Source organism: Sorghum bicolor, chromosome 2 (assembly GCF_000003195.3).
Source record: "Sorghum bicolor cultivar BTx623 chromosome 2, Sorghum_bicolor_NCBIv3, whole genome shotgun sequence".
In the NCBI taxonomy this organism is placed as follows: Eukaryota; Viridiplantae; Streptophyta; class Magnoliopsida; order Poales; family Poaceae; genus Sorghum; species Sorghum bicolor.
The window spans coordinates 76,127,782-76,151,842 of record NC_012871.2 but is presented as its reverse complement, the minus strand read 5'-3'; the positions used below and the strand labels follow the sequence as shown (position 1 = coordinate 76,151,842).

The window sequence follows — 24,061 nt, the reverse complement described above, 5'->3', positions numbered from 1 at the left end:
AGGACGTGGAGGAGTGGCTGGTGGAGCACCCTTACGACGGGGAGGAAGTACTGGAGCACGAGTTGGAGGAAGAGGAGAGGATGGGAGGGGTGCCCCTAATCTTGGTGCAGGACGTGGAGGAGTGGCTGGTGGAGCACCCTTCCGACGGGGAGGAAGCACCGGAGCACGAGTTGGAGGAATAGGAGAGGACGGGAGGGGTGCCCCTAATCTTGGTGCGGGACGTGGAGGAGTGGCTGGTGGAGCACCCTTCCGTCGGGGAGGAAGTATAGGAGCACGAGTTGGAGGAAGAGGAGAGGATGGGAGGGGTGCCCCTAATCGTGGTGCTGGCCGCGGAGGAGTATAAGGGGGTGCGCCCTTCTGTCGAGGAGGAAGTATAGGAGCGCGAGTTGGAGGAAGAATAGGTCCACGAGCGGGAGCCCCTAACCGAGGAGTAGGAGGAACAGGGGTAGGAAGGGGTGTTCCAGACTTTGGAGGACGAAGAGGAGGTGTGGGAGGTGGAGCACCTACCCGAGGAGAAGGAAGAATAGTACTAGGAGGGGGTGCTCCAAGCCGTGGAGGAACACGAGCTGGAGAAGGTGGTCTTAACCGTGGACGAGGAAGAGGAGTGCGAGCAGGAGCCCCAAGATTCGGAGGACGAGGAGTCGGAGAGGGTGCACGTAGCCGTGGAAGAGGTAGAGGAGTGGGAGGTGGAGCTATCACAACACTAGTTGTGATAATGCCATGAGCGACGACCAGCAATATAGTGATCAAGAGGTGGTTTAGCAATGAAAGGTTAGTGCACGCCATGCTTTTGAAAATAGAAGCTAGGCATGCAGTGTGCGATGGTTGGGAACACACTGCTAGAAATATATATTGTGTTTGTCACCTTGTATCCACCAAGTGACTTTGTCGTCTAAATAGGAGTCAGATCCGTGCATGTATGACAAACAGGAGGCCCACAACCAAGTCCATAAAAATCTCACAACCGAGGAGTGATGCGAAACAACATCCAGTCCTCACAATATGTACTACTATAAATATATAGCGCTGGTCACCTCATATCCGTCAAGTGACTTCATCGTCTAAATGTCAGCCGGATCCGTGCATGCAAGGCCATACTGGAGACCCAGATCCATGTCCATGGAAACCTCACAACTGGGCAATGATGCTAAACATCCCCACCATATGTTGAGGCCAATGCTAAGTGCCGATATATACTCTAATTGTCTTAAAATAAACAAGTTCCATATTCTATATATTGGATTAGATAATGAATCTAACTTAGGAATAAAAAATTACATATGCATTATTATGGACCATTCGATTCAACCTGACCCAAGTGCGTCAGATCAAATTCAGGTTATAATTTTTTTATCCATGATTCAATCCAACTTGAAAAATCCAATGTAGAAGTAGAAAAAAATCCAAAAAATATCCTGACTTGACCCGCTAGTAAGTCAGGTCAAGCTCACAGCATGGATTTGACCTGATAGTTTTCCTCAAGTTGACCTTAATCCAACCCGGTGTAAAATGAGACGAAAGCAATAACTCCAACCCACCAAATTGATTTTGTTTCTTGACAAACCAACACCAGTGTATCAATATGTGCGTGTCACATGAGCTAAGGCCAATGCTAGTCGAGAGTTTCATTGCGTTCTTTTGTAGACTACCATATCACATAGAATAAAATGCAACTTGGACCTTGGAAAGGTCCTGATATAGCTAGAGGGGTGAATAGACTATTTAAAATTCTACAAAACACTAGAGCACAAGTTAGAAGATAATAAAGTGAAGCTTTTTGCTCTAGCTCTACAAGAGGGTTGCAAGCCACCTATCCAACAATTCTAGTTGCTATGAGCAAAGGCTATATCGCTATGAGCTCTCACAACTAGCTGCACTAAAGAGCACAACTAGGTGGAAGATTTAAGCTAGCACAAGCAAGACAAGCTCTCAATCTAAGTTACACTAGAGCTTGTCACAACTAGTTTGTGAGAATGTAAAAGAGGAGGTTGTGATATTTATACCAATATGTAGAAGGGATGAACCAATCAATATGAATACCAATCAATCACCGGGAGAATACCAAGGAGGCAAGAGACAATTGATTTTTTGTCTTGAGGTTCATGTACTTGTCGACACGCTAGTCTCTGTTGTGTCAACCAACACTTGGTGGTTTGGCGGCTAAGAGGTGTAGCACGAACCTCATCCATATAATTAGACACTGCAAGAACCTACCCACACATGTAATCCACTAGAGTTGCCTTTGGCGCTCCACTAGGAAAGGCATAAGAACTCCTCACAAACACCAGGAGATGGCCATGAATAATCACCAACTCGTGCCAATGCTACCCGCCGCTCCAAGCCATCTAGGTGGTGGCAACCACCAAGAGTAACAAGAAATCCATAGCTCAAACGATTCCCAAGTGCCACTAAATGCAATTACTCATGTAAATGCACTTGGAATCACTCTCAATCTCATAAAGATGGTGAATCTATGAAGGAGATGAGTGGGAGGTGTTTGCTTAGGCTCACAAGCTTGTCAAGTGTATCAAAACGCTAAGAGAGTGAGCCCTAAGTCGGCCAAACACTATTTATAAGCCCCCGAAGAAATAGAGCTATTGGCCCTCTCTTCTCATAAAACTTGAGGCCACTGACATTCCAGTCGAAACGATCAGACACATACCCTAGCGTTCGGTGCTCGGATGCCTGCCAGGTGTCCTATGCCTTTGAACATTGCGTGTTAGATCTCAATGGTCAAGCTCACATGGACGCTCTTCACAAGATGACTGGATTGAGGACCCCAGTGTCTGATCGCAACTCAGAGAGGTTCTAGAACACGACTCCACGACCGGGCGTGTCCGATGCTCGGTGACCGAACGTAGCCTTCGATCCTCCCTTAGTGCTGCACGCGTGAAGCCATGTAACCACGACCGGACGCTGAATAGTATTTAGCCGGCATCTAGTCACCTACATCTGCTTAACTCCAAAAGGTGACCTGACGCCCTGGTCAGGCCGCGCCAGCATTCAGTGCTCAACCCTAGCAAAATAGAAAGCGAGCGCATGCACCACCAACACTGACCGGATGCTGCCCTAGTGTCTGGTGCGCCCGACGCTAGTGTCCGGTGAGTGTTTCTCACAGAAACACTTCCACAACTTTGTCACCTTTTCAAATCTGCCTCCAGCGCTATGGAAAAATAGGCATTTCATTTTCACAAAAACACGAAATCTCGCCGAGCTTGCGAGGCAAGAGAAAGGGAGAGGATCCTAAACCCCTCTCGACCCCTCAAACTCCACCTCCTTTGCAAATGTGCCAACACCACCATGTTTATATCACGTGTGAATATGTGTTAGTATTTTCACAATCATTTTCTTCAAATGAGTTAAGTTAGCTCACTAGGTTCTAAATATATGTACATGAACAATGTCACCTACTACCACTTAATAGACCGCAAAGAATTCTCCTCTTTATAGTATGGCTATCTATTCTAAGTATGATCACACCCTCTATGATATCTTAATCACCAAAACCAAAAACCCTATCTTATATCTTTGCCTTGCTTCATAGGATTTGTTTTTCTCTTTCTTCTTTCTAAGTTGAGCACTTGATCATCTTGTAGTCATCACCACCATCACCATGATCCTCTAGCTTCACCACTTGGTATAGGACTTATCATTTCATGTTTACACACTTAGCATAATAATTAGTCCTTAGGTTTCATCAATTATCAAAACCAAACTAGGGGCTTTCACTGCCTTCGAAATTGGTGAAGGGAGCATGATGCAAGGAGGGTGTAGCACTCAATAGCCACAAGGGCATTCCATGCTCAGCGTAGGCACTCCCTAGTTTCGTGACCTTGCTGGCCGATCGTGCAGCCGGCCACTTTTATCACTCAGTGTATGGCTCAAGCTAGTGCACACTGTCTGCTTTCTCGCTATGCGCCATGCTCGCCTAGCTTGCTGTCTTATTACATACGATGTGGGCCTTGCATGTACCCACCACGCGCTCTCGATCGCGCATCTAGCTGCGCTCGCAGGGGCAGAGCTACAAGCAGCTGTAGGGTCAGCCGACCCCAATAAAAATATGCTAATCCTTCTATAGTTATACCATCACAATGCTAAATCTCCTCTTCAAAATACATAATTAAGATTGCAAAAAAGGCTTTGATAACTTTGGTGATATAAATTTCTAGCTTTGCCCTTGCGCTTGTCACACTGCGAGGCCGAGATCCATGCCACCGTGAGGGGTCTAGTATACGTGGAGAGGAGTTGGGGGAAGAGAGAAAGAATGGATTGGTGAGAGATACATGCGTGAAGATTGGAGATTATAGCAAGAAAGGATACGAAAAAAAATTAATGTTGGTCCATTCAAAGAAACTAGCGAGACGTTGGGTGATATGGTAGCTTGTAGCAGTGACCTTGTTTGCAGCATATATATTTTCACTTTTCACAACTACTGCATGGTACTGTTGCGTGTGATGATAACTGCAGCTGTAGCCATAGCGGCTGCCGCTGTATTAAACACGCCTAATGTCTTTTGTAGATGAAGTGAATTTGAAAACTATACCATCATGGTGACTCGTCGCTATATAGATCTACATAAAACTTATTCTAACTTCTAGAGATATCACAATAACTTACAATTTAGCCATTTAAGATGGAGGGAGTACTAGATGCGTACATGGTACCGCACTGGGCGCTTGCGACTGCAACCGGCAACCGCCAAATGGCTTATTAATTTGCAGCCGCTGGATCATCTATATCACCTCACATGCATGCAAAACAGGTCTGAAAATCATCTGGAACTAGCTCATGCCCATGCGTTGCTTCGGCAATGTCAAAATTTCGACCCAATGAGTCAGAACTCAAGAGCCAAAATATTTTTTTTACCACCCCCCAAAACGAACTGTAGGGGGATAACATGTGCCCCCGAGCATTTCGCACTACGGTAGATGACTCCTTACCTAGTCTGAAAAAACCTCCAAACTAAGAATCCCGCCCGCACACAGGGGCCTGTTACCATGTGAGTGGGCCGGTGCCACAAACCTGTGCTCTGGTATAACGCGGAGCAGGTGAGGCGGGTTTTTTACCTCTAACATTGCAATTAGCCCCGTGGGAGATCGAACCCAGGCCGCGAGGGTGCCACCCAAAGTGCTTGACCAGCCAATCCAGCATCCATCGGCAATTTTAACTCAAAAAGAGTATGAAAAATAATAAATCAAAATCAATAGAGAAATAAAATTAGTGCAACCTCCATCTTTTTGCTTGATTGCAATGTATATATGGACAATAAACACTTGCAGAAACATGGCCAGTCATTCATGACTACAATCATATGTAAGGGATTATCTTTTCCGGTGATTCTATCAGGGCACTCACAATGCAAGACTCTATCACAGAGTCCAAGACACTTAATTACATATTATTTATAGTATTTTGCTGATGTGGTAGCATATTTATTGAAGAAAGAGGTAAAAAAAATAAGACTTCAAGTCTTATTTAGACTCCAAGTCCACATTGTTCGAGGTAATAAATAACTTTAGACTCTATGATAGAGTCTGCATTGTGAGTGCCCTCAAAGAATCAACTCAACCATTAAGCAGCAGCACATGATTTAGAAGACTAATTAATTAACAAGTAACTTGGTACAATATTTCATCACCAAAAAATTCAAATAAAATAACTATTTCAAATTAGACAAAATAATTTTGGTAGAGAAACCGACATATGTGAATATAATGCTATAGCGGAGTAGGCCAATCTGTTATTTGCTTCTCCCAAATAGTTCACAAAATCAGTATCCTCTGCCTCTTGGATAAAGAGCTTCGTCTTGCTAGTCCAGAGCCAGAAGGTAGAACCCACAATGCACTGACTCCATACATGAGGCTGTACAGTCTCCAGAAGCGCTGCACTGCATAAAGACATCTAAAAAACACCCGCAGCTTGTATGCCTCTTGACTCTTGTACATTAAAAAACACGAGCAGCTAAATATAATCCTTAATTATGCCTCTTGGTTGAAACCATAATAAGCTCCAGACTCGTGAAGCCCAATTACAAGATCCATTATATTGAAGAATTTGAACACATCAAAAGTTTGCTGCTCGATCGATCAATCATGACAAGATCGACAATCCATATAAAATTCGATGGCTCCAACAAGGTCCGGCTGATTGGCGATAGGAAAATGCTAGATAGAATAGAATTACAAATTTGTTTCAATCTTTCTTGATCGGCGCGGCACTTGCGCTGTACAGTACACAACACGTATATGTACCTGGACTCGCCTGCTTCCACCGCCCGCGTCGATTAGGGCCTGTTGACGACGGTTTTGGCAAATCTTGCGCAGGCCGGCGTCCACATACCTGATGTCCTCGCCGGCTTGATCCTGTTCGATCGAGCACGTACACATGCAATGCAACAGATCGAGAGGAGGGAGATGACGATGATGACCGGTCATCAACTAGCATAGCAGACCCATAAGACACCGTGAGCGCGAGGTACGTACTCGTGCTGCTCCATGTTGGAGCAACTGCATGCCATGCTTTCTCCTCAAAAAAATGCATGCAATGCTTGACGCTTCTTCCACTCGTACATACAGAACTTGCCCCCGCGCCACGATTCAGAACATCTCTTGGTCCAGATGCTCTCAGAGCTCTCGCTATTACATATGTGTTTTCTTAATTAACAAAAATCAACACAAATCAAGTTGGAAACCTTAAAACTCAATCGAAGCATGGAAATGTGCATCAACATATATACCAAGCTGTCTCGCAAAAAAACATATATACCAAGCTGATAATAATGAAAATGCTTACATTTAATTGTTAATATCGTTACAAATAGTAAAAAAATGCCATAGATTATTTAACTAGAAGCAATATCTAAGCCATGTGTTGTACGAATACGAGTGCGAGGAGGAGCCCCTAGTCGAGGGGAGGAAAACGAGGAGATGGAACTGGTGCCCCGAGCCGCCGTGGTGGACGCAGTGGAGGACTAGAAGGTGCAGCGCCCTTTCGAGGGGGTGGGAGAATAGGAGTACGAGGAAGTGGAGGAATGGAGGGTGGAGTGCCCTTCTTAGGGGGACGGATAACAGGGGATGGGAGGGGTGCCCCTAATCGTGGTGTAGGAAGTGGAGGAGTGGAGGGTGGGGTGCCCTTCTTAGGGGGAGGGATAATAGGAGACGGAAGAGGTACCCCCAATCGTGGTGCGGGAGGTGGAGTGCCCTTCCGACGGGGAGGAGGTATAGGAGCACGAGCTGGAGGAGGAAGAATAGGAGATGGGAGTGGTGCCCCTAATCTTGGTGCAGGTCGTGGAGGAGTGGAAGGTGGAGCACCCTTCTGACGGGGAGGAAGTAGAGGAGCACGAGCTGGACGTTGAGGACGGGACGGGAGGGGTGCCCCTAATCTTGGTGCAGGTCGTGGAGGTGTGGAAGGTGGAGCACCCTTCCGACGGGGAGGAAGTACAGGAGCACGAGCTTGAGGTTGAGGAGGGGACGAGAGGGGTGCCCCTAATTTTGGTGTAGGAACTGGAGGAGTGGAAGGTGGAGCACCCTTTCGACGGGGTGGAAGTACAGGAGCACGGGTTGGAGGAAGAGGAGAAGATGGGAGGGGTGCCCCTAATCTTGGTGTAGGACGTGGAGGAGTGGCTGGTGGAGCACCCTTTCGACGGGGAGGAAGCACCAGAGCACGAGTTGGAGGAAGAGGAGAGGACGGAAGGGGTGCCCCTAATCTTGGTGCAGGACGTGGGCTGGTGGAGCACCCTTCCGACGGGGAGGAAGTACAGGAGCACGAGTTGGAGGAAGAGGAGAGGATGGGAGGGGTGCCCCTAATCTTGGTGCACGACGTGGAGAAGTGGAAGGTGGAGGAACCTTCTGGCGAGGAGGAAGTACAGGAGCACGAGTTGGAGGAAGAGGAGAGGACGGGAGGGGTGCCCCTAACCTTGGTGCAGGACGTGGAGGAGTAGAGGATGGAGGACCCTTCTGACGGGGAGGAAGTACAGGAGCACGAGCTGGAGGTTGAGGAGGGGACGGGAGGGGTGCCCCTAATTTTGGTGTAGGAAGTGGAGGAGTGGAAGGTGGAGCACCCTTCCGACGAGGAGGAAGTACAGGAGCACGAGTTGGAGGAAGAGGAGAGGACGGGAGGGGCGCCCCTAATCGTGGTGGTGGCAGTGGAGGAGTAGAAGGTGGTGCACCCTTCCGACGGGTAGGAAGTACAGGAGCACGAGTTGGAGGAAGAATAGGTCCGCGAGCGGGAGCCCCTAACCGAGGAGTAGGAGAAACAGGGGTAGGAAGGGGTGTTCCAGATTTTGGAGGACGAAGAGGAGGTGTGGGAGGTGGAGCACCTACCCGAGGAGAAGGAAGAATAGGACTACGAGGGGGTGCTCCTAGCAGTGGGGGAACACGAGCTGGAGAAGGTGCCCTTAACCATGGACGAGGACGAGGAGTGCGAGCAGGAGCCCCAAGACTCGGAGGACGAGGAGTCGGAGAGGGTGCACGTAGGCGTGGAAGAGGTAGAGTGGGAGGTGGAGCTACGACAACACCAGCTGTGCTAATGCCACGAACCACGACAAGCAATACAGTGATCAAGAGGTGGTTTAGCAATGAAAGGTTAGTGCACGCCATGCTTTTGGAAATAGAAGCTAGGCATGCGGTGTGTGGTGGTTGGGAACACACTACTAGAAATATATATAGTGTTGGTCACCTCGTATCCACCAAGTGACTTTGTCGTCTAAATGGGAGTCAGATTGGTGCATGTAAGACCAAACAGGAGACCCACATCCATGTCCATGAAAATCTCATAACCAAGCAGTGATGCGAAATAATATCTGGTCCTCACAATAGGTACTACTATAAATATATACCATTTTTCACCTCATATCCACCAACTGGCGTCATGGTCTAAATGGCAGTCAGATGTGTGCATGCAAGGCCATACTAGAGACTGAGATCCATGTCTATGGAAACCTCAGAACTGGGCAATGATGCTAAACTTCCGGTGCTCACCATAGGTTGAGGCCAATCCTAGGTGCCGATATATACTCAAGTTGTCTTAAAATAAACAAGTTCCATACAGAAGAGAAGTTTATATATCGGATTAGATAATCAATCTAATTGTAGAATAAAAAAATTATATATATACATTGTCATTGGCCATCCAATTCGACCTGACCCAAGTGTGTTATATCGAGTTTGGGTTATAATTTTTCATCCATGATCCAATCCAACTTGAAAAACCTCGATCAAAAATAGAAACCAAAATCAAGAAATACCCCGACCTGACCCGCTAGTAAGTCAGGTCTCAGGTGTGGCTTGCACCAAAGATTTGACCTGACAATTTTGCTCGACTTGACTAAAAATAACCCAATCCAATGTTTAGTTAGATCTACATGCAAGCAATGCGTACACCCACGTAATATCTATATGTGATGCTCTTTTCAATTTGCCTCTATTACATATTCCTTTTTTATTATTTTTGTTTTTCAATATATCTTGTTATAATATTCACACAATATACATTAATGTTTTATGATATGTTTTCGGATGTTCACGTAATATAAGTAGGATGTTCTAGAATTATATTTTTATTTTTTATTCTATGCTTAACTATATAAATAATTTGTATGTTTGTTTGTGATGTATCTTTTCCATTTGCATGCATTACACACATAACAAAACATTTTGAATTGCTTAACTATAGAAATAATTTACGTATTTGTGATGTGACGTATGGTGTATCCACATATGCACCATATATTGTGGGTTATGTGGCTTACGAAAACATTTGATAATTTCATATAGTACATAGGCGATGTTCTTTGGTGCATTGTTAGATGTTTGCTTACGCTAAATGACATGTCCTGTGATTATATCTTTCGAGTATTCATATATATAGTACCCCTGAGATGCTCTGTGACTGTGATACTTTATAGGGGTTTTTTTCTGTTTTCCCTTACATTTCCTTAACCTTTTGTTTTTTCTATTAAGTTATTTATTTTTTTATATTCATAGCATTCGTTATTCTTTTTTTATTTCTTTTTATTTTCTTCTTCTTATTTATTTTAGACTACTAATTATTGTTTATTATATGTTTTTATTTTTTATTTTCTATGATATACATGTGATGTTCGCTTAGTATAATCTGATGTTATATAATGTATTTTGAGATATTGACGTAGTATACATTTATTCCATGATATGTTTTGTTTTTTCTTTTACTTATGCACTTTATTTTGTTTTTTCTATTACATAGAGCTTTCCATATTCCATGAGGTTTCACTTTCACATGGTATATTTTGTTCCAGAATATTATTCTTGTGAGGGTGGAAAGCTCTTTTCTCTGATTTAAATGGTGTGGTACGTTTAATATTAAAATATTATAACTTAGACAAAATAATTACCTGGTGTGGTGGATGAGAATTATTTTATCAGGCCAAAGGTCTTGTGTTCAGTACACTCTGTGCAGTATTTTTCTCCTTTCATTTACCTTTATTTATTTGCTATTTACTATTTACTTGCAAATATGTCTATGCGTTGTAATGGGAGAAAAAACTATCAAACATTAATAGAAAATAAGGGTAAAAATGTTTAATATCTATTGGTATTTTACTTTTTCATAAATTTTAATGGCTATAATTTTTTTGGTGATGTCATCCATAATAAAATTATTATTGTTAATAATATGAAATGTCCTATTAAGCATGTTACGAATTCAAATACTCTCACTGTTCCAACTGGTAAGTTGTTTGGACTTTTTTAAATACATAGCTTTTACTACGCTTCTACATATACAAATTATGTCTAAATACATATACATCTCTAGGACACAACAATTTACATTTTATATATATATATATATATATATATATATATATATATATATATATATATATATATATAGAGAGAGAGAGAGAGAGTATAACCATGTTTTTCCATTTGTAAAGCACAGAAATACTTCCTCGTAATATCTCACAATTTTAATATATATCTATATCTATATGGATCGAATTTAATTTCGAGTAGAAAAGATATATAATACTAATAACTTCTCTAATCTTATTTTTAGCCTATTTTTTGTCCACTTCCTCATAACTATAACTCTTTGAATGTAGGTATGTGTCTATATTCATCTCTACAACTCTCCTATTTTATAGAACACCTTTTGTTTTATACAACATGGATTGGACACAAGTATAGTTAAAAATTGTATTCTAATTCAAACAAAATAGATACATCTGAGTAAATTGAATAGAGATCCTAATCCAATCTTAATAGAAAACAATAAAGCCAAAGAAATCATATACGAAGGATAAAAAAGACATTCAACTAATGGGACGAAACAGAAGGAAACACCAACAAAGAAAAACGAAAACAAAACAGATGAAGAAAAAAAGAAACATGGCGAAGGACAACGGATTGGGGATGGGCTGGTCACGAACTGCACGTACATTGTGGGATGAGCCGTATACCTGGGCATGCAGCCCGAGCCCGTTAGCACGGCCCAAAGCCCGTCACTTTGGCCCGGCCCAAGCACGGCACGGCCCGAAGTTCATTGGGCCCGGGCTGGCACGGCACGGGGGTGCAGGCCGTGCTTGGGCCGCACTTCAGGCCCGCAGGCCGGCACGGCCCGGCCCGCCAAATAATGGCAGGCCCGGTACCGGCCCGCTCCCCCACCAGGCCGGCCGGCGCCAGCAGCCAGGCCGCCAGCCCAGTAGGGCGCGCCGCGCGCCTCCCTGGCTTCCACTCCCCCCGACCCCCCTCCATATAAATCCCCGCCCGGCCGGCCCCCGCGGCGCTCGCCCGCCTCACTCAGTCTCCCCACCCGAAACCCTAACCCTAATCCCCACTGCAGCCGCGCCGCCGTCGCTCGTCCTCACCACCGCAGCCGCGCCGCCGTCGCTCATCGACCGTCGGTCGTCGGCCGTCGCCCTCGCACTCGCAGTCACCAGTCGCAGCGCAGGCGCAGCCTCGCACTCTCTCTCTCTCTCAGATCGGATCTGAGAGGTCGGCTCCTCCTCTCGACTACTTCACCGCCGTCGTCCTTTGATCCGGTGACGTCGTCGTCGCCCGTCGGCTCTCCGCCTCTCCCTGAGTTCGCTGCTCCCTGCCTTCCTCTCCCTCGCTGTCTCCCTCCCTTCTTCTTCCTTTATCCTATCCATGAGCATGTGAGTCCGTCTCCCCGTCTTCGTTCCGTCGTCGCTCATCGTCCTTCTTAATCTCGTCTTCTCCGGCGCCGGGCTCCGGTTGCGCAGGTAAACGGCTAAACCTAACCCTAGATCTAGATCCTTCTCTTTTCCCCATTCTAACCCTAGATCTATTTTTCTTGTGCAGGTCTGTTGCCGATGCCTCGTCGTCAACTAGCCTTGGTGGCGTAGACGGACGACGGGCAAGGGCAATGGCACCGCGGCCAAGCCGTGGCCGCGCACCGTTGAGGAATGGTGCTGGAGGAGTTCAGCCATCCGTGGCCGAGAGCCCCTTGGCAACGACGTGCGATGAGTGGACTGGGAACGATGACTTCATCGCTGCTGGGCTTTCCCCGGAGAGGGACGACGACGGCCGTGACCCCTTTGATGTGTTTGCTGACGCCTCCGGTGGTGGTGGGTCAAATCCTCCCGCGGACGATGTTGATGCCGGAGGGGCAGCTGGGACCGGGACGGCGGTGGACTCCAACACCCACACCACGAGCACTGGTAATGGTAATGGTGACGGTAATGGTAATGCTACTCCTTCCTCTGGTACATGTGGTAAGCGACGGTCTAAGTGTTGGGAAACATTCGATGAGGTTTTTGAGATGATTAATGGTAATCGTGTGCGTGTTAAAGCTATCTGTAAGATTTGTAGAAAGGTGTTGAGTGGTAGATCTGTTGCTGGTACAGGTCATATTCTTAGGCACGCTAAAGGTTGCATTGCTAAACTTGATCAACAAAATAGGGTTCAGTCTCGACTAGCTTTTAGTTCTGATGGGGCTTTGCATAATTGGAACTATGATCCTACTGTTGCTAGAACTGAACTGTGTAGATTGATTGCTAGGCTTGATCTTCCTCTTGGTTTTGGTGACACTGATGCATTTGAGGAATACATTGTTCGTGCTCATAATCCAAGATTTGTTAGATCATCTAGAAGAACCACCACTAGAGATCTAGATAAGTTATTTGCTGAACGTCGTGCTATGATTAGGAACTGCTTGCATGCTTCATCTTCTGTTGCTTTGACTTCTGACATATGGTCTGGTAATGCTAAGGAGGATTACATATGTGTTGTTGCTCACTATGTAAATTCTGATTGGGAGTTGCAAAAGAAAATTATAGGTCTTAGATTGATTGAAGTTAAGCATAATGGTGAAAACAATTCTGCTGCCATTGCATCTGTGGTTGAGGAATATGGCTTGATTGATAAGATCTTTTCTGTCACTTTAGATAATGCATCTTCCAATGCTAAGGTAATGGAAACTTTGACACCCATGTTTGCTGGTTATCTAGGTCCTGATCCTGCACCTGATGATGATGATCCTATTAATAGAACTTACAGTCTTGTGCATCAACGTTGTGCATGTCACATTATTAATTTGATAGTTAAATCTGCACTAAAAAGAATCAAACCTTATATAGAGGACTTTAGAACTGCAATTAATTTCTTGAACTCCTCTAATCAAAGAGTTGCTATGTTTAAGAACTACTGTGAAGCTAAAGGTATGAGACCTAGAAAATTTGGCTTAGACATGGATGTTAGATGGAATGCTACTTATCTCATGCTTAAACATTTGGTTCCTTATAGTGAAGTATTTTCTGTGTTCATAAATTCAAATTATGGTAGTGCCCTGTTGTCTCAAGCTCATTGGCATGTGGCTGGGAAAATATTGGAGTTCCTGGAACTCTTTTATGACTGTACTGTTACACTATCCGGTGTTTATTATCCTACCAGTCCTCTTGTGTTGCACCATGTTCTGGAGATTGCAACTCATTTACATGCTTGTGAAAGAGATCTTAATCTGAGAGCCTTTGTGTTTCCTATGCAGAGTAAGTTTCTTAAGTATTGGAAGGACATTCCTATGTTATATTCATTTGCATTCATTCTTGACCCTAGAGCTAAGCTCAGAGGTATGCAAAGGGTCCTCCATTTACTTAATGAATGTAGTGGTACTGATTACACTGCTTACTATGCTGATGTGAAAACTGAGTTGCATAAATTGTTTGAGAAATATTTGCGAAAGTATGGTGCATCTAGGAATCAAAGAGTTTCTGGTCCTACCCAGTCACTGGTAAGAGAAAACAGGCTTGGGGGAGAATTTTGGAGGATCAGATCTACCTGGTCCTTCAACTGCCTGTTCTTCTTCTCAATCTACTGCTTCTGAACTTGCAAGCTATTTGGACAGCGACTGCATAACTTCTTATGAGGATGGTTTTGACATTATCTTATGGTGGCGTGATCACAAACTAACCTATCCCATCCTGGCTATTATGGCCAGAGATATCATGTCAGTTCCTGTTTCCACCTGTTCTTCAGAGTCTTGTTTCAGTTTATCTGGGAGGATCCTAGAAGAACGACGCCGAAGCTTGAAACCCGAACATGTGGAGATGCTAACCTTGTTGAAGGACTGGGAGCTAGGAGAGAAGAGGGAGCAACATCAAGCTGCTGACAACAAGGAAATCGAAGATGCCTTTGAGAATTTGTTTCTCGATGAACCTGAAGTTGCAGAAGAGGGTACTGGTGGCTGAGGGATAGTCATTTGTTTGCTGGGAGTGTTGGTACTTTTGTGTGAGTTGAGAGTGGTAGTGTCCCTCACTCACTTAGTTTTCATTTGAACATTTGAACAATGGTCTGTAATATTGTTAAGACAGTAAGACTTAAGACATTTGGAGCTGGCTGCACTCTTTTTCTCTGCCTAGGGTTTCTCACAAGAGTGAGTTTTACCTAGGTAGGTTTTTAATGAGGCATCATTGCACAAAACAGCTCATTTTGATATCTACTTCTGTCAACTCTCATTTGTGTTTAAATCTGTTATCTAACTGGCGTCTGGCGAATATGTTTGAAATATAGTTTTAAATCTGTATTTATGGAGATGTTATCTATTCAACGGGCTATGGGCTGGCCCGGCCCTATTTTTTTACCGTGCCTGACGGGCCAGCCCGGTACGCAAAAAGGCCCACAGGCCCGTGCCTGGGCCGTAGGTCAGACACGCAGGCCGGGAAGGCACGGCCCGCAGGGCACGACGTGCCCCCTCGGCCCGTTATGAAACGTGCCGTGCCGGCCCGGTGTCGTGCCGTGCCGGGCCGGGCCGGCCCGTTGCCCAGGTATAATGAGCCGAGAGAGACCATGTTGTTTCTCTTTTTCTCTGTTCATTTTTTTTTGTGTTTCCCCTTTTTTTTGCATTCACTTTTTCTGTTTTTTTTTTACATTTTCCTTTTTTCACCTCATTGTGTACCTTTTTTTTTCTTTTTATGTTTTCCTTTTTTTTCCTTTTTTCTCCACGTGTGTATCTTTTCATTGTTTCCTATTGATCCAAAATTTCAATACTCTACGTTCTAACTTATGCTATTTTTCCTATAAAGATTAGAAAACAATAAATATAGCATGGCTTATGAGTTCGGGTCAATACGTGACCCAATATATTTTGGAATTGACCTCCGTATCGGACTAGACAAGAGGTATTGTAACTTTATATAAGTATGGATTATATATATAAGTTCGAACAAAAAAACTCTTTGTTGTCCGTAGTTACACAGAGGTATACCTAAAAAGGATAGACAAAAAGAAACCTAAGATTTTATCTCTTTATTATTACTAGCAGGTATGCCCGTGCGTTGCAACGGGAGAGAAAAAACTATCAAACATTAATGATAGAAACTTATCTATGTATGTTTTATCTATTCTATAAATTCTAAAGCTATAGTTTATTTATGATGACTACAACACCCATTATATATAACTTAGTTGGCTTATCACAATGCCTATATGTATCAAATTTAAAAAGAATCTTAATAGTTTTCTTCTTCTATCGTAAAGCAGAAACATACTTATAAATACTATAGAAATGTTCATAAGTTTATAACTTTAATTCCATACTATGCATACATAGGTACAGTTAAATGTTAAATGCAGAGTCCTTGTGACTACTTTGTGGACTTATAAAATTTTTGTAATTCTATTTTTATTATAGTCGTCAAGGAATTAATTGTCGATGTGTTAACAAGGACTGGTCTGTCCGCTGATAATTACTCCTGCTCTCTTAATTTTTCACATGATGATAGTGCTTGTCATATATCCCACCTCTAGATTTTAGTTTAGGATTTGATTAGTTGGATAATTGGTTATATCATGTTGTAATAAGATAAGATTTATTTTAAATTAAACCACAACAATAATTTACTCCATCAATAATTTAGTGGAAAATATCTATTTATTAAGAACAAGATCAATTGTTCAAGTATCATGATATTTTTTATCATCAGTTTCTTATACTTATAGGGAAAATAATTAAAAAAAGGATAATAAATAAAAAAATAAAGAAAAGAAAAACGAAAGACAGAAAAGGAAACCCAACTAGATTCGAAATAAAATAAATACGAAATTTACTACGCATATCTATACCTATCTATAAAAAGGGAAAATTTCAGTCTGCCAATATCTTTCTTCCATTGCCCAAACCTCCGTCTGTGCCCTGTCCGGGTTCCGTTGCGGGTCCGTTTAACGCAGATGAGAGAGAAAAGGAAAATAAAATGTTTTCTAAGGTTCCCAATGCAAAATCTTTTATTAGCCTGAAGGATCCTATGTCCCCGAAAGAATGTCGTCCGCTTATAGAAAAGAAAAAGAAAATAGAATTTTTTTCAAGATTCCTAATACAAAATCTCCTATATCCTATTAGTTTAATTCGGTTGAAACTTAATAAATATATAATAATTTATAGAAAAAATCTAAAAATTACAAAACAAATTTTGTTCACCTCCACATATGTAGATCCATGTAGTAAAAAAATAGATGCAAAATGTCTGTCATATTAATTTGTTTTTTTATTCTTTAATTCAGTTGAAAATTGGTAAATGCGTAAAAATTCATAGAAAAATCTAAAAATTACAAAACAAATTTTGTTCAGCTCCTCATATGTAGATCCATATAGTCTATACCTAATAATAAATTGTGAAAATTTCAGTCCACCATATCTTTATATGTTCACTAGGCCTTTCATCAGTGTCCGTATAAATATATATTTATATGACTATATAGGACTATGTTTCTCTTTTTCGGATCTGGTTTCTTATTATTTTTAACTTATTTTTTGTTTATGGCACAAAAACTCATGGTCCCATAGGGTTAGCTGGAAAAAAAGAAAGTTATGGACTGAATCTAACTCAGAAGCCTAACACGAGTCTAAACCAATTCTAAACCGAAACAAGCGAATAGTTAGACTCAACTAAAATCCAAAACAGAGCTCGACCAAAATTATCTTTATTCTTATAAAAAAAGATATAGTTACTTCAAAGAAAAAAATCACGGACACCACCGGGGGAGAGGAAGCGACTCTTTTAGACCCAAGGTACGCAACACCTATGAGCCAGAGAGAAAAAATAAAGTAAAGTAGTTACTTCAAAGAAAAAAATCACGGACACCACGGGGGGAGGGGGAGCGACTCTTGTACACCCAAGATACGCAACACCTATGTGCTGGAGAGAAAAAATAAAGTAAAGACGAAAACAAAAATAAAGATCCAATCTAAACTAAGGTAATCATGCTGAACTCGGACAGAACATTGGTGATTGGCAAAAAAAAGTAAAGACAAAAAAAGATCCAATCTAAACTCAGGCAATCATGGTGAAGTCGGACAGAACACTGGTGATTGGTCGCACGAAAAAAATTGGGTGCCACAAATTTTGGCTTTCTATTAAGGAGGAATAGATTACGAATCTAGAGTTCAGTTCCTGATCCAATATGTTTTGGAATCAAACTCTATATCATACTAGACAAAAGCTATTCTAAGAGCATCTCCAAGGGTTATGCATTTTTAGTTTTGCATTTGATGGAGTTTGCAAAGTTCCAAATAAAAATGGCAAGGATAAAAAGACGTGATCTCCAACGGTTTTGCATTTTCACGTGGCATTTGAGGGAATTTTGGGCCCACACTTTTTTTCCCGGAAGGTTTTTCTCTTGACGCGCGATTTTCTTCGTCGCCGGTAATTCTTCGCGCGTTGCGCGCCTTTGTATCGCGGCATTCCTTGCTCAGCCGTCGTCGCCCTGTCTAGGTCCTCGCGCTGCATCATTTGGTCCTCACCCGTCATGAACCTCACCCTGTCCTGAACCTCGCCCGTCCTGAACCTCGCCCCGTCCTGATCCTCTGCGGCAAAGCTTCGCTGCAAAACTTAGCGGCGTTCGCACGTGGAGGAGTCGCTCGGGTGGACGGGACGCAGCCCGAGCCGCGCAGGCGTGGGGACGATCACGATTTGCAAAGCCTAGAGGGCTTGGCATATATGCCAAGTCTAGACCTCTAAATACCAAGTTATGCAAATTGCAAAGTCTAAATGCAAAACCATTGGATAGCATATTTTAAGTTTTTTTTGCAAATTAGTAAATGCAAAGTCTAAATGCATAACCTTTGGAGATGCTCTAACTTGTCAAAGTATGGGCTATATATATAAGTCTGGATAGAAGAAACTCTTCATTATCCGGTAGCTAAAGAGAGACAGACCAAAAAAAAAGTTGGACGAAAAAAAAACTTGAAATTTTGCTTCTTTATTATTAGGTATAGATATAAGAAGAAGAAGAAGGAACTATAGATTAGAACTTTGATTTTTTTGCCTCCGATTGACATCTAACTAAATAAAGAAAGCGGAGCAAAATAAAAAACGCAATTCTTATTCTTTTCTATTTAACTATTAAGAGTTCTTTTTACAATACTTAGGATGTGAGGAATCTATTTATATTAAGACTCCTACTCCATATTGGTTTAGACGCAAGTTATTCTAAGTTGTATGAGCACGGGTTATATATATAAGTCTAGATAAAAGAAACTGTCCATCGTTCGGCAGTTAGAGGAAGACAAACAAAAAAAATAGATGGACAAAAAAAAGAGCATAAATTTTTGCCTATTTATTATTAAATATAGATTATATATAATTAGATAATAGAGATATAAATATAGATTTGATAGTTTTTTTTCTCCTGCATTTTTGCTAGTAACCGCTAAAAAGATATATACCATATCACACACACGCTCGGCGCCCACACATACACACGACACGCTAATCTGAACATGCCAGAGGCGAGATCTCTATATGCATGCGTGTTGTAGATTAGGACCCGTCGTGCAGCATCATTGCCATTGATTTGACCTGATGAATGTTTGGCTAGGCGATCCCATGGAAGAGTGCAGGCCACGACGACACGTCCAAAGATTTATCGGATGCCAACTTCATCACGTGTCCTTAGCTAGTCTACAGCATCACTTGGACGATGATCTCACTCGACACGATTGATATGCATCGATTTCAGGCCTTGTTTAGTTCTGAAAAGTGAAAACTTTTCGGTACTGTAGCACTTTCGTTTGTTTGTGACAAATATTATCCAATCATGGACTAACTAGGATCAAAAGATTCGTCTCATGATTTACAGCTAAACTGTGTAATTAGTTTTTGTTTTCGTCTATATTTAATGTTTCATGCATGTGCCACAAGATTCGATGTGACGGAGAATCTTGAAAACTTTTTGGTTTTCAGAGTGAACTAAACAAGGCCTCAGTTGGACGACGATCATGCGATGCTGCACAGGTCCTAGTCTACAACACGTACGTATATATGCCCTCGCCCGTCGCCGGCCACCAGCTCATGCTCTTACACAGCCGATCGAGGACATGCATGGCAGACGCTTCTATCTCTCCTACTTAAAACATGTATCCAAGACCCGTCTACCACACTCACATGGTGAAGCCTCGCTGAACCCGCGCCTCACTCCTTACCCTCCCCAATCAGAGCTCGTGCCTGTCCTCCCCTCCTCCCCACGCACCCCGACCCCATCCCCTCCTCTGCTTAGCGCTCGCCTGTCCCCTCTGCTGCTGCGCGTGCTCGCGAGGGTGCGTGGTGCGCCGCCACTGCCTCGCGCTCCAGGAGCCGCCGAAGGGCCTGGTGCTGGCTGAGGTGTCCGCGCACGCCCGCCCACGCCCGCGCTCGCCTCCACTCCAACGACGGCGGCTGTGATGACGACTGGGCTCGCCAACGACCGAGTCCCATCAGCGACGATCCCCACCGCGCCAACACCGAGGCCGAGCCCCTGCGCCAACGACGAGCCCTCCCCTGCATCGCTAGATCTTCATCGGGCCTTCACCGGCGTCGAAGCCCGGCGGCAGCGAAGCCAACAGTGTGCTCGTGCGTCCGTTCCCCCGATCCAGCTCGTGTCTTCGTCGCCGGTGTAGCTGTGCCGCCAAATCAGGCTCTTGCCGCACTTTCCCCATCTGCTCCTGTGAGGAGCACCACCAGGTGTGCCAATCCCTTCCCTTTCCTTCCCTTACCTACCAATGCTCTTCTCCGTTAGATGAACTTCGCAATTTTGTGCCAGTTAATATAGCTCCAAAGAATCCTCTTTGATCCATTTACTTTGTATTGACCGCATGGCATATTCTGTCATCTTCTCCAGTAAAGACCAAACAGCACTATCACCACCCATCGCCTTTGCCTGAGTTGAAGGATACTATAGATGCATTACATGTTTAAATAAGTAACAATGTGAAATCAGGAGAACTAAGCTCTGAGAAAAATGTGAAGTAAGAAACCAGTCTTATTGAAGAAAATTGTTTTATCTATAAGAAAATTAAAAACTGGACAGCTCTATTTAGCTTAGATTTACAATAGGCATACAGGAGAAGAGAGGAAGCACAGAAGGAACAGTATGTAATCTCATAGGTATAAACTCATTGTGAAAGAGTACCTGGCTTTGAAGTAGATTATGTGTTGCAGAACCATTAGTATTGTTGGAGGTAGCCTTCTCCACTAGAACTGCCTGGGCATTCAGTGAACTCATCATCCTCTACCAAAGAGAAAACATAACTTTTAATGCTAAAACCAATAATCAAAGAAAGGCAAACGTAATAGAAGAAAACTCACCTGACAAAAGAACCATAATCCCTGAACATATATAAAGCCTTCCAAGACGTAACTGGTGCTCCAGTTGAGCAACCATTGCCTGATAGTCCTGATCATATATTTTATTCAAAAACTAGGTGACTATGTGCAAAGTGCAAAATTTTCAGATAAGCAACATACAGAAGTACCAACATAGACCTTCCCTGGACGTCAATATATAGTGATTTTAGAAAGTCAATGTGTTATCAATGGGATAACCTCAGCAACGATACAATTCGTTAAAAAAACATGACAGAATAGAACTGAACTCTAGCACATGATACAGCCTTTTCATATTCTTTCTGGTTTTGTTGCCTTTTTCAAACAGAAGAGCTTGCAATCACATATCGAAAACTGCAGGTTTTGGTTACGATGCCAGAAAGAACTGGGAAACTGGCGAGTCGCCCACTCTCTGGAGGCTCTGACTGCTTTTAAGGTTTTTCTTGCTTGCCAATTTACATCTACTGATGTCTATTACATAGAGCTGGCTTCAATCAAACAAATTAGCAAACTGATGTAAGAAACCAACAGAAATATATCTAGGTTAACAAAACAAGAATTATCTGTAGGCTAACAAAATAAATAGCTTATCTCCTAAGCGACACGCCACTGCACTCTTGCCGCATGGCAGATAATTGCTTAGAACTTTGAAACCCTGAACTCTTGAATCATAACTCTGAAGATAGAGAAAAAGAGGAAAGTGATGCTGCAGGTGGAGTATCAAGCAGTGCTTTAATCAAACATGAAAAACTACAAAGTTTGTAATGTCAAGTAGCTAGCACGCTTCTTCAGCACAGCTATCTTAATTGGTTCGAGTTTAGGTATATTTGTAGCACCCATGCTGAGATATATCAACAGCTATCTTAATTGCTTGTGCATCCATTGTCATCTGCCAGATAATGATCCATTTGCTTTGTCAGCTGCCAGATAATGATCCATAATCACTAAAGATAACAGCTGCCAAATAATGATCCATTTTCAGGAGCGAAGGCTTCTTGCAAAATAATCTAACCCTAAATCGGCAGACACTGAGTCTATTATTTCTCTAAAGCTTGGAATGCTTGACTCATCATTTGCATATGTCCATAACAAAGAGCTCCTAGGAGTACATACCTGAGAATTTGTTACAGTTTTGACAATTTGTTTGGTTACTGTCTGATAAGGACTGCTAAGCGTCCCTGCAGCCACCTTTTCAAAGTGCCTAATGCAAAATCTCTGACGGTAATGACAACCATGCCACTGGAAATCTTTTTAGTGGTTCAAAGATATTCTGTAATTTGCATTTCAGCCAACCTGTGCCTAAGATATAATAGTTTAATTAGTTTGGTTGGGAATAAACTAAAACATGCTATAGGTAAGCCCAAGCATAGTGCCCCCATAGGATTAGCAATTCTTCCACTATGTTCTGGTGGCAGTGAAATTGATGCTTGCTTTGAAATGTTAAAAAGAATACCTGATCAAGTGTTAGATTTCTGAACATGGAAACATTTGAGTACTCAGAGGAATACATAAAAGTCTGAACATTTTGAGTCCTCAGAGGAATACATAATTACATAGAAGTTTGAACATTTTGAGTTCTTAGAGGAATATACATAGAAGTCTGAACATGCAAGTGTTAGATTTGTCTAAATTAGCTTACTGAATTAAAGGTTCCCAAATTTTCTACTAGGTCCTAAATTATGGGTTCCTAATTACAGAATTCCTATTTCCTAGGATCACCAACAAAAATAAGTCACGTGATTGCTGACAACAAAATCTTAGATATACGAAACTGAGCCTAAACTGGAACAATAGATGAGTTATAGTAGTACAATTTGTTTTGATTTATGTTCAGGATAGAAAAAATTTCATGATGCAAAAAATGCAGGAGTCTATCTTATTATGTCAGTGATTCTCTTGCCCATCATGGTATTGATTTCTGTTGCCATTGCTTGTACTGCCAACATTCATACTTGGGAATTAACAGCTAAAATTTTGATGCACTATAAAACTTGACACACTTGCACTTATAGGATGGTAGTTGCGGCCCTTGAAGGCAAGTTCTTTTGATGGATAACTATCAATCAGCATCTCCTACTTTGGCTGCTCTAATAGAACCAGGTCTACAGCAGAGAAAATTTTGATTTCTCGCAGTGCCACCTTCTCCTATGCATGACAATGTAATTGTTGTGTTCATGCAAGGATTGACAACAAGACACTATCAATGCTATTTGCTTTGGTGAGTTGTCTTCCTACTGACATACCTAGCTACATGCACATATAGCTCTTTTGCATTATCTGATACACCATGTCACTTTCATCTTGGATTTGCAGTTCAGATGATAAACTACAGGCCAGTGACATAATCATAGTTGGATGTGGAATTATAAAGGCAAGTGATACTTTGAAGACTGCATGGGAGTACTACCACTTGCAAGTTGCAAGGGTTAGGACTTAGGACTCAACCGCGGAGGAGACTTTTCACTGCATGCGCGCCATCATTATTTGTGTTAAGTTACAATAATTCCTTCTCGGTTCACTTTGTTGTTGTTTGAGTTGGGCATTGTGATACTGGTGTTGGGTTATATATTGTATTATTGCCCCTTGAGCTCCAGACTCTCAAGCACCATCACGCTCGAAGTATTATTATTTTTATAACAGTACACCACACATTCATATTCATATTATCATGGCATTACATCTTCCTGAGCATTTCGACAATGCTGCATTTTGTTGATATACATGTCTTGTATAGTTTTAGTTTGATTAATATTTCATTTCCACTTATACCAATGACCCAAATTAATAGATCATGTATCGCTTTATCTTCATTATTGACATCAACATTTGAATTAGTATAGTATTTTATTCGTAGCAACGTACGGGCATTGGCGTATGATGGGAATTCACTATGGTGCGTGATTCCTTTATCCGTACGAGAATATATTAGCCAAGATTATCTTAGTCGTATCATGGGCATAAGACAATGAAAGAGATAGTTATAGAGGA

General features: G+C 42.5%; 1 protein-coding gene and 1 long non-coding RNA gene across 3 annotated transcripts; one reads left to right on the top strand and one right to left on the bottom strand.

Annotated features, from left to right (window-relative positions):
* Positions 6,706–11,875, bottom strand: LOC8074433 (leucine-rich repeat extensin-like protein 5). Its single transcript, XM_021453631.1, has 2 exons — positions 11,807–11,875; positions 6,706–8,343 (listed from the first exon to the last, which is right to left on the bottom strand). The coding sequence occupies exons 1-2, from the start codon at positions 11,873–11,875 to the stop codon at positions 6,901–6,903; spliced, it is 1,512 nt and encodes a 503-aa protein (XP_021309306.1). The 3' UTR covers positions 6,706–6,900.
* LOC110432304 lies at positions 19,787–23,789 on the top strand. 2 transcript variants are annotated; one of them, XR_002449720.1, is made up of 4 exons: positions 19,795–20,431; positions 21,434–21,509; positions 23,086–23,291; positions 23,387–23,789. It is a non-coding gene; the product is annotated as an uncharacterized LOC110432304 (long non-coding RNA). The 2 variants fall into 2 exon arrangements; XR_002449719.1 differs by having other exon boundaries at positions 19,787–20,431; positions 21,434–23,291.

Bases quoted from the DNA above. Each gene is read 5' to 3' on its own strand.
- LOC8074433 (XM_021453631.1), bottom strand. From the start codon at position 11,875: ATGAGCGACGGCGGCGCGGCTGCGGTGGTGAGGACGAGCGACGGCGGC. The intron at 8,344-11,806 runs GTTAGGGTTTCG...ACCCCCTCGTAG, and splicing joins CGGCTGCAGTGGGGATTAGG to TCCTATTCTTCCTTCTCCTC.